Source organism: Cotesia typhae, unplaced genomic scaffold (genome assembly GCF_013202065.1).
Source record: "Cotesia typhae breed Kobodo isofemale line unplaced genomic scaffold, CoteBio_Ctyphae contig_43, whole genome shotgun sequence".
Classification (NCBI taxonomy): domain Eukaryota; kingdom Metazoa; phylum Arthropoda; class Insecta; order Hymenoptera; family Braconidae; genus Cotesia; species Cotesia typhae.
The window spans coordinates 1,271,531-1,287,874 of NW_027423752.1; the positions used below are offsets into that span (position 1 = coordinate 1,271,531).

Here is a 16,344-nt window from a genome sequence, read left to right on the forward strand (position 1 = left end):
CATTTTAATTAAAACTCTTGATCTTTTAAGTTTTAGTCTTAAGTAGTTTTTTTTTTTTTTTTTTTTTCCCGCGTTATTATTGTTGATTTATTAATTATTTATTTATTCTTCTTATCTTTTCTTCCATTAGACAGACGTATACAGACTAATGAACAAATTGGGCCCGGACTATTTTCAACCGAAATATTATTTCGTAACAGACAGATTTTATCTTCACTTTTAATTAATTACTTACGAAGATAATGGTAATAATAACATATAAATAAAACAATCAAAGAATTATTTTTAATGTTGCATAATTTATAGCCGTAGAAAATAACCGCGGTTGATCTTAAGTTGTTGACTCGAAGATTTGGTTTTGTATTTATTGTATTTTTAACAAGTGTACCTGTGTTACATTATTGTTAATTACTGAAGAAACAAAATGAGACTGAGGTTGAGCTTTTTTCGAGGTGTATCTGTTTTTGTTTTTAGATTTTATATATTAAAAACGAAGGTTGTGTATGTTAATTAAGTTATTGATTTAAAGAAGATAATGAGATATGTTATCTGGTAACTATTTGAGAAAAATAAAAAGATAAGTGTCAAAAGACTGTAAGTGTTCGACGTTTTCAGTGTTGGGCTTAGGCGTGAGTTTGAAGGTAGAATTTTTTTATTAATAGTTATCTTAATCATCATTATATTTATTACAATAAAAATTATTGGAATAAAGATAGTAATAGAAAGGAAAAGTTAGAAAGAGAAATTTAGAATGTCGAAGAAGAGTCAGGATGATGATGAGCGGCCCAAAGCCCCTGATGGAGGCTGGGGATGGTTTGCTTGCCTGGGCAGCAGTTTTATTACGGTAATTTTTTTTTATTACTCAAGTAATATAAAATTATGAGTTTTTTTTATTTTTGCTAAGATTATGTAATCTTTTTTTATTATTTAAGTAAAATAAAAGTAAAATTTTTGGTTCTTATGCAAACTTTATAACTTTATTTTTAACCTTTAAAAAATTTATCTTTAATTTATTTAAAAATTTTTAGTACAAATAATTAATTATAAAACTTTAATCAGAAGACAAGTGACTATTTTTTTTTTTTTTTTATCAAAAACCAATTATAAAAAATTTATATTTTCTTTTTTTATTATTTTAGTAAAATAAAATTAAAATTCTTTATTTTTATGCAAATGCTGTAACTTTATTTTTAATATGTATTTTAAGTTCATTTAAAATTTTTTAGTACTAACAATAAATTATGGAACTGTGATCAGAAAACATGTGACACTTTTTAAAATTTTTATTACTAACCAATCATAAAAAAAAAACATTTTTAAAAAATAAGTAATTTCTTTTCAAAATTTAAATGTGAAATTTTTTAAACAGTAAAAAAATTGAGATATTTTTATCAAATTCAGGATCATAATTAACATTCTTCGACCAAATATTTCATGACTTGGTTTTGTAGTATTGATATATGTATTTTGTTGATTGTTACTTAATTGTTTATTTAGAGTTTAAAAAATTTGTGTTAAGATCGCATTTAATATTTACTTTAATTTATTGATTATAAAATTATAATATGTTATATTATATTTAACAGAGTTTCATCGGCTTTATATTGTCTGAAAAAATTTATCTCAAAAATTTCATGAATAATTTTAAAACTGCTTGCATAATTTTGTAATCTTTTTAATTTTAATTTCTAGTTTACATTTACGGTCATCAATTTTGCTTTTTTTCTCAATATTTCAATATTTTATTTGATAATTGATCATAAAAATTTGTAAAAAAAATTTCAATTACTTCTGAAGCTTTTAATGTTAATTTTTTAGTTGCAAAAATTTTTTTAAATGAAAAATTGACTTTTTAAAAAATTTATTCTATTTTGAATTTAAAAAAAAAATCTAAATAAAACAAAAAAATGGTTTTCATTAATTTTATTTTATAAATTATTAAATCATTAATTTGAATTTTAGTTGTCACTAAGATCGCTGGAGCCATCCTTTGGCCTGATCTTCCATGATCTGCTGATAGATTTAAAAATCGACTCAACAAGGATGTCGACATTCCCAAGTGTTTTTGACGCATGTTCAAATTTTTCAGGTACTCAAAATTATAAAAAAAAAAAAATATTAAAATTTTTTTTTAAATTATAAATACTGAAAAATAATTTTGTATTTTTCCAGGAATTTTCGTAGGTCCGCTGCTGAACAAATTCTCTTACAGAAAAGTCGCAGTTTTTGGATCCTTGCTATGTTGCACTGGACTGACACTCACAGCGTTTGCCAAGAGCGCCACACATATTATTTTAACCTACAGTATTTTAAACGGTAAATATTTAGAAATCAAAAAAGTAATTACTACGGATTAATTACAATTTTAATTAAAATTAATTACAGGTATCGGCAATGGTTTAGCACTAGCTTCAGCTTTCATAGCATTAAACACATACTTTGACAAAAAACGCGGCCAGGCTGTCAGTTACTCATCAGCTGGCACTGCAATCGCAATGATGATTGTCCCCCAGGTAATTAAAAATAAAAATTGCCATTCGGCCAATCCTGACATGGATAGGTAGATTTATTTAATTAATATAGAGTAATTAAAATATTTTTCAAATTTTCAAAGCAACTAAAGAAATTAAAAAAAAAAATTTTAATTTAATGAATTATAGCTTCAATTAAAGATAATTGTATAAATTTTACGAGTAATTTCATAGATTTTAGCTTTCTTATGCAGCTAACAAATTTTAAAACGATAAAAGCTATAAACGTGTTTATTAATTAATGTTTCACAAGTTTTTGAGTCACGAAGTGGGTATCTTCGGTTCTGTCATCCTTGAACTCGAATGAGTTCATAATTTTTTCATTCAAGGCATTGAAGTCAAAGCTTTCCATTTTTAAAAAACTAATAATTATTATTTAAAATACACTTAAAAAATAAATTAATTATTTATCAATACGTGGTTGGGAAATAGGTTATAAAAAACTTGGATTTGAATTCTTATTTTTAATTAACACAATTTAGAAGATTTTTATTAACAAATTCACAATTTATTAACAATTTTTATAGAATTTACAATCAAGTAACATTAAATTAGCGTTAAAAATAATTAAAAAAAAATATTGTGATGCGAGTAAAGATTTGGGAAGAAAAAACTTGGCAGATACGTTGTTCACTTAATGGCTGTTCAGCTTGTTCTGACTACTTATATCATACAGTCTATAGGCCTACAGAGGTTATACAGCGCTGCGTTTCCGCGTGACAGACTACGCAACTACCTTTTGAATTTACTATAGAACTTGCCCACGTGACATCTAACAACTTAAAAATTACCTTAAGTTTTTTTAACTTATTGCAATTTACACACTAAAAACAATAATTCAAAACTGTTAATAATTATTAACGACTAGCTTTTTTTTAGATCTTATAAATAAATTTAATTGCATATATGTTATTAACCGTCTCGAAAATTATGATAAGTATACCATGTGATACAAAATATTGAAGATATTAATCATGCTTGTTAATCACCTGGTCTGGATACAATGTAATAGTTACTACGTAATATATTCAAAAATGATGTATACTCACCAGTTCTGTAGTTTTTGGATAGAGAAATATTAAAAAAAATACAAACTATTAAAAAAATTGATTTGAAAATCGAAGTAATGATTTAGTAAAAATATTATGTAGACAAAAAAATTAGATTTGGAGGAAATTCTTGTTTCCGGTATTTTATACTTGCAAAATATAATAACATTGATTTAAAAAAAAAAAAATTTTATACGCTTTTATGCTTTTTCAACAATAATTTTCTCAAATAATTTTTTAATCACTAGAAAATTGGTATTAGAATTAAATACGTATTTTAAAACATTCAAAAAATGAAGAAACAAAAAGAGTACAAAATTTACTAGCAAAAAATACTTTGCTTGAAATTATGAAGAAATAAATCTGAAACAATCTTTATAAAAATAAGTTAAATAGAAAAAATCATGATATTGTCGTTTCTCGTTATTTTCAATAAAAAAATTATAAATGAAAAATAAATTTGAACACAGTAAAAAAAAATTTGAACGCAGTAAAATAGAGAGAGGTAGTGATATTGTGATGAAAAATTTGTAAAAAACAGTTCTTACTGTTGTACAATGTAACACTTCTACACTGATAGAAATGTTTTTCTATCTATTAAGATTGTTATCTTAATTCAAGAAACTTTTTTTCTTCAAAATTTGAACTCTTGAAACTAGATATAGATATATTTCTTTCAAGAATTTTTGTCTCTTGGTTCAAGGTAGGCGATAACATTGATTCAAGATGTTACCGACTTGTGTTAAGAATGGCTTTTTTTTGAGTCATTAATTTACTTATTTCCAAGAAATAATTTTTTTTCGGTATAACAATTAAAGACTAATTAGTTTTTGAAATATACTTTGATGAATTATTTTAAGTTTTTTAAACGATAATGTTATTTTGATTGAAAAACTAAATGTATCAATTGAAGATAATATAGCTCTTAAGCCAAGAAAATCTAAATCAAGACAAGAAATTCTTAACGCAAAATAATCATTTGTCTTCCAAAATAAATTGTTAGATCAAGAAAATATCTCTTGAGTCAACATAAATTTTCTATCAGTGTATCTATCTACTTAAAATTCTTAAAATTTTTACACGTCCATTTTTTTTTGCTATGATTTATTTGTTAAAAATTTTTTTTAATTATCAAATATCTGCTAAATTAATTTTAATTTAAAAATAAAATTTTTTAACCAGGCAAGTCACTTTTTACTCGGTCGCTACGGCTTCCAAGGCACCATGATGATAATCGGCGCCTGGACGATGCATTCTATTGTCGGAGCTTGTTTACTTCGGCCACTCAAACCTCCTAAAAAGATTATCAAAGTAAGTCAAAAATTTTCTAATAATAAATCTTTGATTTAATATTTATTTATTTTTTACAGACAGAAATGAAGAGCCAAGTTTCCGACGAAACAGAACTGCCGTTGATGGAAAAGACACTAAATGAATCTCCGAGTAAATTAGACTCAAAACCTGAAAACGAGTGTCTAACTTTTCTCAAATCATTTACTGACATATTTAACTTAGACTTACTTAAAAATTTTTCGTACTTGAATGTCATCTTCGGGCTGAGTCTCTTTGCCGTTTCTGAGGTTAACTTCAAGTTGGTTACGCCATTCTTTTTGCGTAACACCATTGGTATTCCCTAATACAAATTTAAAACACATTATCTGAAATAATTAATTTATTTTAAATAATTAATTAATTAATCAATATTAACTAATTAATATATTTTTAATAGGAATGACTGAAGGTGAAGTTGCGTTTTGTTTATCATTAACAGCATTTACAGACATCTTTTCGAGATTGATGCTCCCGGTTATTTATGATAAGTTTGGGTTTAAAAAGCGACGCCTTTTTTGGGTTAATGCGCTTTGTCTTGCCATTGGAAGATCTGGTAAATTTCTTATTATTATTGTTATTTTTTTTTTTTACATTGTTGCAACATGATACCGAAGTTAACGAACACAACTGTCAATTTTTTTAATTTTTCTAAAATAAATCAATTTCAATAAAAAATGCTAAATAATTTTTTGTGACAATTAAATTATTGCAAAAAAAAAATTGACTTGTAAAAATTAAAACAAAATTGCAAATTTTTATGAAAATTAACTTAGCAGATAGTTGATAATTTTAAGAATTTTTGGAACAAATAAAATATGACAAAAAAAATTTATTAAAAAAATTGACTTTCATAAATTTTAAAAAACTACAAATGCAATTTTTTTAAAATAATTTTTTGGAGCAAATTTATTTGTTAAAAAAAATTAAAAAGACAAGTGACAGCTAACTTTAATGTCATAAATTTTTAGAATAATTTTTTCGAACAAATTTTTTCGTTAAAAAAAATTAAAAAATGGTCAAGTGATTGCTAACTTTAATGTAATTCAATTTTCATATCTAGAATTTTTTAATTAAATTTTTTTAAATAGTAATTCCATTTTTTTTTGCATTCTAAAAAAATTTCCAATGTCGGTTAACTTCAGTGTCTCTATTGGAACGCATACTTGGTTCAAGTGACTACCGTATCTCTAAAAATGATAAAATAAATTTCTGCTTGCAGTTTTTGCGGAACAAACAAAAGGAATGTGGTTGTTCGTAATTTTGGTAATAAATGGATTTATTCGGGGAGCAGTCATACAAAATTTGAATCTCTCTGTCTCAGAAACGTGTTCTTTAAAAAGTTTACCTCACGCTTATGGATTTTTTATGGTGTTCAAAGGAATATCTTCGCTTTTATTAAGTCCAATTGTTGGTAAGTAAGACGTCTGACAAATTTTAGAATTTATATAACCAAAAAAATTTATAAAAAAAATTGACATTTATTAATTTCAAAAAACTACAAATGCATGACACTGAAGTTAGCAGACGTCTGAAAATTTTTAATTTTTTTTATTAATTAAATTACAATTAAAATGATATTTCCAAAAAATTACACGTAGTTTTTCAACCGGTGAAATTTTTTTTTTAATTATTTAATTGAAATTTTTTCAATAAAAAATTTCAAAAAATTTTGAAATGTCGGTTAACTTAATTTTCATACAAATGCAATTTTTTAAAAATAATTTTTTGGAACAAATTAATTTGTTAAAAAAATTAAAAAATTTTCAAGTGACAGCTAACTTTAATGTCATATTAAATTCACTTTCAACCAATCAGAATGAGAATAGGCATTTTCGACTAATCACATCACGAATAAATTGGTTTTACATACATTTCATCATAATTTTATAATAGGATTTTAAAATTTTAGGATACATCAGAGACTACAGTGGTAGTTACAGAATTTGCTTGCATGCGATGAACTTTTTGGTAGTGATATGCTTCATAAGCTGGAGTTTAGAATTTGGATGGTCTGCTGTAAAAAGCAGGAGGAAAGATAGCAATGAAAATCAACCAGTTTTAGTTAGTTAATTTATTATTATTATTATTATTATTATTATTATTATTATTATTATTATTATTATTATTATTATTATTATTATAAATACAAATGAATTAGTGAATTGATCGATCGAATGTTAAAAATGATGTTTGATTTTGTTTTGTATTTTTGTTTTTAATCTAATTATTTAATAAAATATTTTATTAATACTTGGCTTGAAAATTTTTTTTTATCAACAAATTTTTTTTTATACACGGCGCAAAAAACATAGGGATTTTTCCTATTTTTCCAATGTTAACCTGGGAATTCTTTCTTTGTTAACATGATAGAAATATCCATGTGACATAGGAAAAATTCATTTATCACTAAAATTTATGTAACTTAATTTAATAAATACAAATTTTCATAAAAATTTTCTCATTCGAGCAATTTCAGATAATTTAAAAGTAAAACAGTGATATACAGTCGGTTTGTGATAAAAAAATTCGAGGAAACTTTTTTCAAATTTTGCTTTACATTTCGGAAAAAATTAAAAATCCAGCATATTATGGGCGGTTTGGCTTAAATTGCCATAACTTTTTCAAAAATTGACTTATCGGGACGTTTTTTTTTTCAAAATTTTTTTTATTAAATGTTCTTTTTGGGAAAAAATAGAAAAAAATTATTCGAACCTATCTTCATCGTTATTTTTTAGATTTTCCGAAAAAAACTCCGAATTTCTCGATGGTAAACATTTTTAATTTATTTTTTCTTTTTTTTATATGAAACTTTGACATTTTCTACAAATATCCTGAAAATTTCAGAATGGTGTTTTTTCGATTTCTATTTTTTTTCAATTGAAAAAAAAAATTTTTTTTTTCATGTTATAAATGAATTTTTCATTTGTCACATGGATATTTCAATCATGTTAATAAAGAAAAAATTCCCATGTTACCATTGGATAAATTACTATGTTAACATTGGGAAAATTCCTATGTTAATATTGGAAAAATTCCAATGTCAACATAGGAATTTTTTCTATGCCAAAAAAGGAAAAATCCCTATGTTTTTTTCGCCGTGTAATTTTAAAAAAAATTGTAAAATATTAGTAAGAGAATTTTCCATGACAAAACAGAAAGGATAATATAATATGAACATGCCAGAGTAACCGTGTTCCGTAAATAAATAACTTTCACCATCAGTAGCCTTAGCGCAAACTAGTCATTCATCTACAAGATTGTTAACAACTTTTATCCAGTCTAGTCGGTAGTTTCTAAATCTCCGGTAACATTAAACATTACAGATAATTCATCAGTTGAATGTTTTAGTACTTTCATTGGAACTTTGAGCAGTATCAATAAAATAATTCATCAATCACTCGTGAGTCCAGTTGATAAATAAAGAGATAGATAAATAAACAATTTAAAGATATAATAAATACTACAAACAAACAATCAATCAATAACAAAAAAATTATATCCTACGTAATTCATTGTGAATGAGTGCCTGGATTTTATTGAGTGTATGATAAGCCACGTGCTTTAAAAATATAATCTTTAAACTATCATCATTACCACTCTCAGTTCTTACACTCAGCTCATCACGTTAACTCTTGTTGATGTAAATATTTTTTTGTGAAGCTATCTAATGCGTAAATATTAAAAAAAAATTATTAATTTAAAGTAATAAAAATTATTTATTAAAATAAAATGCAGCTTAAAAATAATCATTTGAAAAAACCTAAAAATACTTTGAAAGATAATTTTTTACCACCTGATGGAGGGTGGGGTTGGGTAATTATTTTTGCTTGTGGATTTTCTAATGTAAGTATAAAATTATTATTATTGTTATTATTTTATTCAATATGTGATGTGAAGATCAGTTTTTTTACTTAATAGAGAGTTAATTATTATTTTAGCCAAAGTACTCGATCCGATTTGAAGAATATTCAATTTTTATTATTTTTTTTATTACAAAATTTTCGATATGAAATTTCATACCATCTTCGAGTAAAAATACAATAATTAAAATTTTTGATTTTAAAATTAAATTTTCCGAATTTTTTAAGGATGGAATTTTTATTATTATTGTTACTACCAACCTTGCAGTCACTATATGACTGCCGTGACGTGTAAACTATAAATAAATAAAATTTTGCTTCATTAAATAATGACTTTTGTTAAATTGCATTGTATTTTTTTAACTGTTGACTTTTTTAAAGATATAAACTCATTCCGATGTTACACTCATCAAGAGCTTTCATTTGAATACCCACATGGCAATTTTTATATATTTTTCATATATACATATATATAATATATATAATATATATAAATATATGTAAAATTGATGTGGGTACTCAAATGAAAGGTCTTGATGAGTGTAATGTCGTGATGAGCTTATATCTTTAAAAATGTCAATAGTTCACGAGATCCAAGGTCATTTCTTAATTATTGACATTTTTAAAGTAATAAGCTCATCCCGATGTTACATTCATTCAGACCTTTCATTTAAGTACCCACATGGCAATTTTTATATATTTTACATATATATATGGTATTTGTGAAATATATAAATATGTAAAATATATGAAAAATTGATATGGGTACTCAAATGAAAGGTCTTGATAAGTGTAACATCGGGATGAGCTTATATATTTAAAAATGTCAATAGTTCACGAGATACAAGGTCATTTCTAAATTATGTATCTAGAGGTCATTTTTAAATGCGGCCTAAATACATTATCATAAATTGACTATTAGTGAGAATGATATGAAACCATGAAAAAACACAACTCTAGGTCAAGAGTTTTCCAATGATACCGAATTTAACTATAAAAATCCCTTTTATTATTTAAATACACTGGCCGTAAAATTTTGCTTATTCTCTTAATAATATAGATTATTATTTTTATTGGTATTATTTATTGAAGAGATAGTGATTATTTTTAGCTCAAGTACCTATTTCTTTGTTGAGTAAAAACACCTATCTTTAATTCACGTAATTATTATTATTTTTTTTTATTATTATAGATTTTTTTTTAGTTTTGTTTATTGGCATTAGTACAATCATTTGGTTTATTATTTCGAGATCGATTGAAAAAACTTGGAATATCTTCTTCAGAAACTACAATAATCTTAAACGTCAACCTGGCAATGATTGCTCTGATAGGTAAAAAAAAAAAAAAAAAAAAAAAAATTAATAAATATTTTTTTATCAAAATCAACCATTTTTATCTGATAAAAAAATATTACACTCTTTACTGCATATTTTTATTGTAAAATTAATTTAAAAAAAAAAAAATCTCGTAAACATCAATGAAAATGAAGTCGACAAACATTTGTAACGCAATCTAATATTTATGACACTTATTCTAAGTTTGCAGAATAATTCTAAACTTAGAAATATAATATGTGGTATGTAAAATATACATTAGTATTGGCATTAGCATTGCTTATTATCGCTAACAAGAATAAATACTTGATAAATTTAATACAATCTAGGTCGATTGTTATCAAAACATACGATGCCGTCTCATTGTTATTCAATGTTTCTCAACTATCATGTAAATAATTTACTAATTGTTAATTATTGCTGCGCAATTGTTTTGATTTTAGATAATTTAATGAAATATTCTCATATTTTCTTTGATAATTTTTCAATTTATTTTTTTAATAATATTATTTATTTTTAAAGTTTTTTTATTAATAATTATGAAAAAAATTAACTAGGTTTAGCAAATGGCCCAATATTTAGAAAATACACATTTAGAAAAGTATCAATTATTGGGGCACTAGTAACTTCAATATCAATAGCAATTCTATCAACAATTACATCTTTCACGGGAATTCTTATCTTCTTTGGTATTCTCTATGGTAATTACCTTTTCTTACTTTTTTTCACGGAAAGAAATAAAAATACATACTTTACGGGGTTATATGGGTTTCACGGCTTCAAAAAGGCTTTTTTTATTGTCTTATTAAATTCTACATCTCTACAATATTGTATTAAAGTTTCAAATCAATCCGAATAACAGTTTTGGAGATACAGTTTTAAAAATTTGCGCGCTCAAGGCGGGATTGTATTGCCGCTCAAAATTTTAAACGCGTTTTTCTCAAAACTGTATTTTTAAGGACAGTTGTCACGATTTCTCGAGACAAACAAATTGTCTTTTAAATTACAATTATTTAAAAAAAAAAATGCCGCGAAATTTTAAACAAATTTTTCATTTTTTCGTAAAAACCTCTGCCAAAAATACAATTTTCATTTTTTTTTTTTTCGTTCGTCCAAATTCTAGCTTAAAGCCTTAACTAAAGCAAGTTCTTTTTTTTTTATACAATGGCAGAATTTTTGATATTTGTTTTCAAAAATTTCAGCAATCCTTTATTAAAAATGTATCTTTAAAATATTAAAAAATTTGAATTAAATATTTCATTTTTTATGTTAAAAAAAAATTTAGTAATTATTTACAAGAAGGGTCAAACGTATTTTTGGCCATATCTAGGTGAAAAATTTACATTTTTTAATTTTTTTCATTCTACTTATTTTTATAATATTTCGGTAGCTTTTTTGCCTTCAAAAGTTGGAAAAAATTTTTGATAAAATTTCTATTTTATCTGTTTTTGATATCTTTTTTTTTTTAATTAAATAAAAAAAAAAACGAACAAAAAAATTTGAATATCACAATGTTTTTAAAAAATTTATAAATTTTTTTGAAGATTTTGAAAATTTGTTAAAATTGTTTGGTAGTAAACTTTTATTTTTTTTAATTGTTCATTTTTTATGTATTTTTCAAAAAAAAAATATATATATCAAAATTAAAAAAAAAATTTGTTCAAAAAAATGAAAATTAAAATGATAGACTTCACGAATGAATAATTACCAAAAATTTTTAAAAATAGGCCATTTTTTTCGGAGGAAACCCATATAACCCCTTAAAATAAAAAATTGATAAAATAATTGATAATTAATATTACTAACTTACTTTATGTCTATAATCTATAATCAAGCTGGCGGATTAGGAATAACAATGTCAGCAAACGCTCTCGCGTTAAACACGTACTTTAAAGCTAAAAGAAAAATAGCAGTTGGTTTTACTTGGACTTGTACTGGATTAGGACCAATAATAATGCCTCAAGTATACTTACAATCTTACATTAATCTATTAACCATCTCCAGCTGCTTGAATTATAATTAATTAATTAATTGACTGGTTTTTAATGCAGCTGATCACGGCTTTAATGCCAATTTTTGGAGTTCCCGGAACTCTGCTTATTCTAAGCGGAATTTGCATGAATGCAGTGGTATGCGCGTTGCTTTTGCAACCAGTCATGTGGCATGCAAAAAAAGTCATCAAGGAATCGGAAGAAAAAGAGCTGCTGGAAGATAAGGCTAAGAACAAAATTCTGGAAAGAAAAATTAGTAAATTTGGAAGCCAGTTTCTTTACTATGACGATGAAGCCGAAAGAATTGACGTTGTTGAATCTGGAACGCCCATGATGTCACGTTCTAATGACGGGTGGTAAGTTAAGATGATTTTGAGAGACATCTGATAATTTTTGTAACAAATAAATTATAAAAAGAAAAATTGATTAAAAGAATTCTATTTTTAGAAGCTCTAAAAAATTATAAATCCAATTTTTTTAAAATAATTTTGTGGATCTAGAAGAAAAGTAAAAAAATTGTCGAGTGTCCGATAATTTAGTGTAATTAAGTTTATTTTTTTTTTTTTTTTAAGCGACTTCATTGGTTCTTTTGTCAATTTTTAGGTTTTCAAAGAAACAAACTTCTGTAATTTCTTTGTCGAATAGAAATCATGATGAAAATTCAAGGCCGATGAGGGTTTCTGTGATTTCTAGTAAAAATTCTAGTGTTTTGACGCTGAACAATGAGAATATTAAAAACAATAGCAGGTAATTCAGAAAAATTTTTATTTTTAAATATGATTTACTTTTTTTTTACATTTTTAAAAAATTCGTCCATTAAATTTGTTGTTTTGAAAAAAATTAGCCATCAGAAAATTTATATATATATTAATTTTTTTTTATTAAAAAAATAGTTACAAAAAAATTGGAAGAAAAAATTTCACATGTATACGGAAAGAACAAGATGACACTGAATATCATCCCAGATTATACTGAGTAAAAAAAAATTTCAGATAGTATCTACTATAATTCAGATTACAATGAGTATAATCTAGATTATAATGAGTATAATCTAGATTATAATGGGCATAATTTAGATTATAATGAGTATAATCTAGATTATAATGACTATAATCTAGATTATAATGAGTATAATCTAGATTATAATGAGTATAATCTAGATTATAATAAGTATAATCCAGATATCACCCTGTATAATCTGGATTATTCTAGCTACTATCTGAAATTTTTTTTCACCACAGATATTACTGAGTATAATCTGGAATGACATCCAGTGTCATCTTTTTCTTTCCGTGTAGATGTTTGAAAATTACAGGTGCATTTTTTTAACGTAATTTTTTACTTGTAATTTAATTGATAAAAAAAAAATTCTTGAACATCGGTTAATTTTAGTATCATAAGAATTTTCTTGCTTCATTTTTATGAGTCTTCCGGGGAATCAGAATAATTTTTTTTTAAATTCATTTTTCTTGACATGTTTTTGACACTTGGTTTTCTTAGGCTTGCGCGCGCAAATTTAAATTCTAGTTCCATTCTTTATTCTCTGTGTAAAGTAGCGCGGTGAGAATTTCGTGAACTATAACAAACTCTACATAAATAACTACCATTCTAGCAGTCGATAATAAAGAGCGCACCTAGTTACCAGAAAAATTTTTAAATTTTCAGCGAAAACGAGTCGAACAAAAATAAATTTATCGAACAACCAATTCCATTCATAATAGTAACAGAAATGATCAATGGAACGAATATAGAAAAAGAATTAGAAATGGATCCACCGGAGGTGAGAAATAGCCGGTAAGGGACTTACCAGAAATTTAATTTTTTCCCAGAAATTACAAAACTAATCAATTGTAATTTTTAGGAAAAATCTAGCTTAAAAAAATTTCTTGACTCCGTCATAATATTCTTCGACTTTGAACTCCTTCGGGACCACGTTTTCCTCAACATAATCCTGGGAATAAGTTTAGCGAACTTCGTAGAGATGAACTTCGCCATGTTGACGCCCTTTATTTTGGCAGAATACGGGCTCCAGAAGCCCCAAGTTGCTACAGTAATGTCAGTGTTGGGTGGAATTGACGTAGTAGCAAGATTTTTAGTTCCTTTTGTCACTGAAATTATAAAACTGAGTAACAGGACGTTTTTCTTGATTGGTATCGCTTGTATGGCTGCTGGACGAATAAGTAAGTACTTTTTTATGACACTGAAGTTGACAGACGTTAGAAATTTTTTTAGAATTTTTATAATACTGAATTCAGCAGACATTTAGGCATTTTTTAGATTTTTATAATATTTTAAATATAGTGTATAAAATTTAGCAAAAAATTTCACGATTAGAAATTTTAAAAAAATTATGTGCGAATTATTTAAAAATATTTTTTTTATAATAATTAATCGGTCATGAAAATTTCAAGAATTTTTTTATTTTCACTCATTTCAGCATCATGGATTTCATAAGAATGAAATTATAAAAGAAATTTATTTAAAAAATTATAACATTAACATTAGCAGTCACTTGAAAATTTTTTTAACAAACCAATTCGTTAAAAAAAATTATTTTTAAACAAGTTGCATTTTGAATTTTTTTTTAATTTCTAAATGTCAATTTTTTTTTCCTAATTTTGTTAACTACAATTTATTGGTTAAAAAAATTCTTAGCATTATTAAATATCTGTTAAATTAATTTATATAAGAAAATTCTACATATGAAAATTTAAATAAAACTATCAACCTTGCAGTCACTATGTGACTGCCATGACTTAAGAACTATAAATAAATAAAATTTTGCTTTATTAAAAAATGACTTTTGTAAAACTGCACAGTATTTTCTTAACTTTTGACGTTTTTAAAGATATAAGCTCATCCCGATGTTAGACTCATCAAGAACTTTCATTTGAGTACCCACATCAATTTTTCATATATTTTTCATATATACATATATATAATATATATATAAATATATGAAAAATTAATGTGGGTACTCAAATGAAAAGTCTCGATGAGTGCAACATCGGGATGAGCTTGTATCTTTAAAAATGTCAATAGTTCACAAGATACAAGGTAATTTCTTAATTATTGACATTTTTAAAGATATAAGCTCATCCCGATATTACACTTATCATGAGCTTTCATTTGAATACCCACATGCATTTTGATATATTTTTCATATATTCATATATATAAATATGTAAAATATATGAAAAATTGATGTGGGTACTCAAGTGAAAGGACTCGATGACCGTAATGTCATGGTGAGCTTGTATCTTTAAAAATGTCAATAGTTCGCAAGAAACAAGGTCATTTCTTAATTATGTATCTAGAGATAGAGCATTTTCGAATGCAGCCTAAATACTTATCTTATTAATTATAGAGAATAATATGAAACTAGGAAAAGGCACAACTCCTGGTCAAGATTTTTCCAACGATACACAGTAATAAATTTTGCGTCATTGCGTCAAAAAATTTTGTGTTAAAAATTTTTATGTTAAATATTTAACACTTTTATGTATAAATTTAACATTCATTGTGTTAAATTAACACATAAAAGTGTTAAATATTTAACACAAATTTTTTTAACGCATTGACGCAAAATTTTTTATTGTGTACCAAATTTAACCATAAAAACCCAGTATATCATATATAGCCAATACACTGGCTACAAAATTTTACTTAGTCTCTTAAAAATATCAATTATTAGTCGTAATTTTTTCAAAGGATTTTTTAAATTAATTTGTTGTAAAAATAAAAAAAATTTCCAGTTTTTAGCTAACTTCAGTATCATCCTAATTTTTAAATAAATAAATGAATAAATAAATAAAAAATGACTTTATTATCCATTTTTAACCAGTTTTAGCTCACGTAACTTCTTACGAAGTGATTCTGAGCATCGGAGTGCTTATAGGCTTCGGAAAGGCGCTGAGAACAATATTTATGGCGTTAGTTGTCCCGGAACATGTTCCATTGGAAAGATTACCAGCGGCTTCAGGACTTCAACTGATCATCAGCGGCCTACTATCGCTGATCTTGGGCCCAATAATTGGCCTGCTGAAGGATATTCTGGGAAATTATTCATCTTTACTTCATATTATTAATATAATAAGCTATCTAACAATTTTAGCGTGGATCACCGAAATGCTTTTTCGGAAATTTAATTTTAAATGTTAGATTTAAAGAAAGCAGCAGATAAAATTGTTACTGCTGTTAAATTAAATTAATAATCAAACAAATTAAAGTATTGATACTAGTTATTT

General features: G+C 25.2%; 2 protein-coding genes across 2 annotated transcripts; both read left to right on the forward strand.

Moving 5' to 3' along the window:
- The first annotated feature begins 141 nt into the window (after positions 1-141).
- Positions 142-7,162, forward strand: LOC141528205 (monocarboxylate transporter 12). The gene is made up of 9 exons (XM_074244137.1): positions 142-844; positions 1,963-2,089; positions 2,173-2,316; positions 2,386-2,513; positions 4,763-4,891; positions 4,951-5,206; positions 5,310-5,465; positions 6,132-6,323; positions 6,822-7,162. The coding sequence occupies exons 1-9, from the start codon at positions 752-754 to the stop codon at positions 6,980-6,982; spliced, it is 1,386 nt and encodes a 461-aa protein (XP_074100238.1). The 5' UTR covers positions 142-751; the 3' UTR covers positions 6,983-7,162.
- A 1,344-nt stretch (positions 7,163-8,506) lies between these two features.
- Positions 8,507-16,328, forward strand: LOC141528202 (uncharacterized). Its single transcript, XM_074244133.1, has 9 exons — positions 8,507-8,755; positions 9,977-10,103; positions 10,664-10,807; positions 11,942-12,069; positions 12,158-12,453; positions 12,701-12,844; positions 13,763-13,877; positions 13,959-14,277; positions 15,942-16,328. Exons 1-9 carry the CDS (start codon positions 8,642-8,644, stop codon positions 16,256-16,258), a joined length of 1,704 nt encoding a protein of 567 aa, XP_074100234.1. The 5' UTR covers positions 8,507-8,641; the 3' UTR covers positions 16,259-16,328.
- Positions 16,329-16,344: the final 16 nt, after the last annotated feature.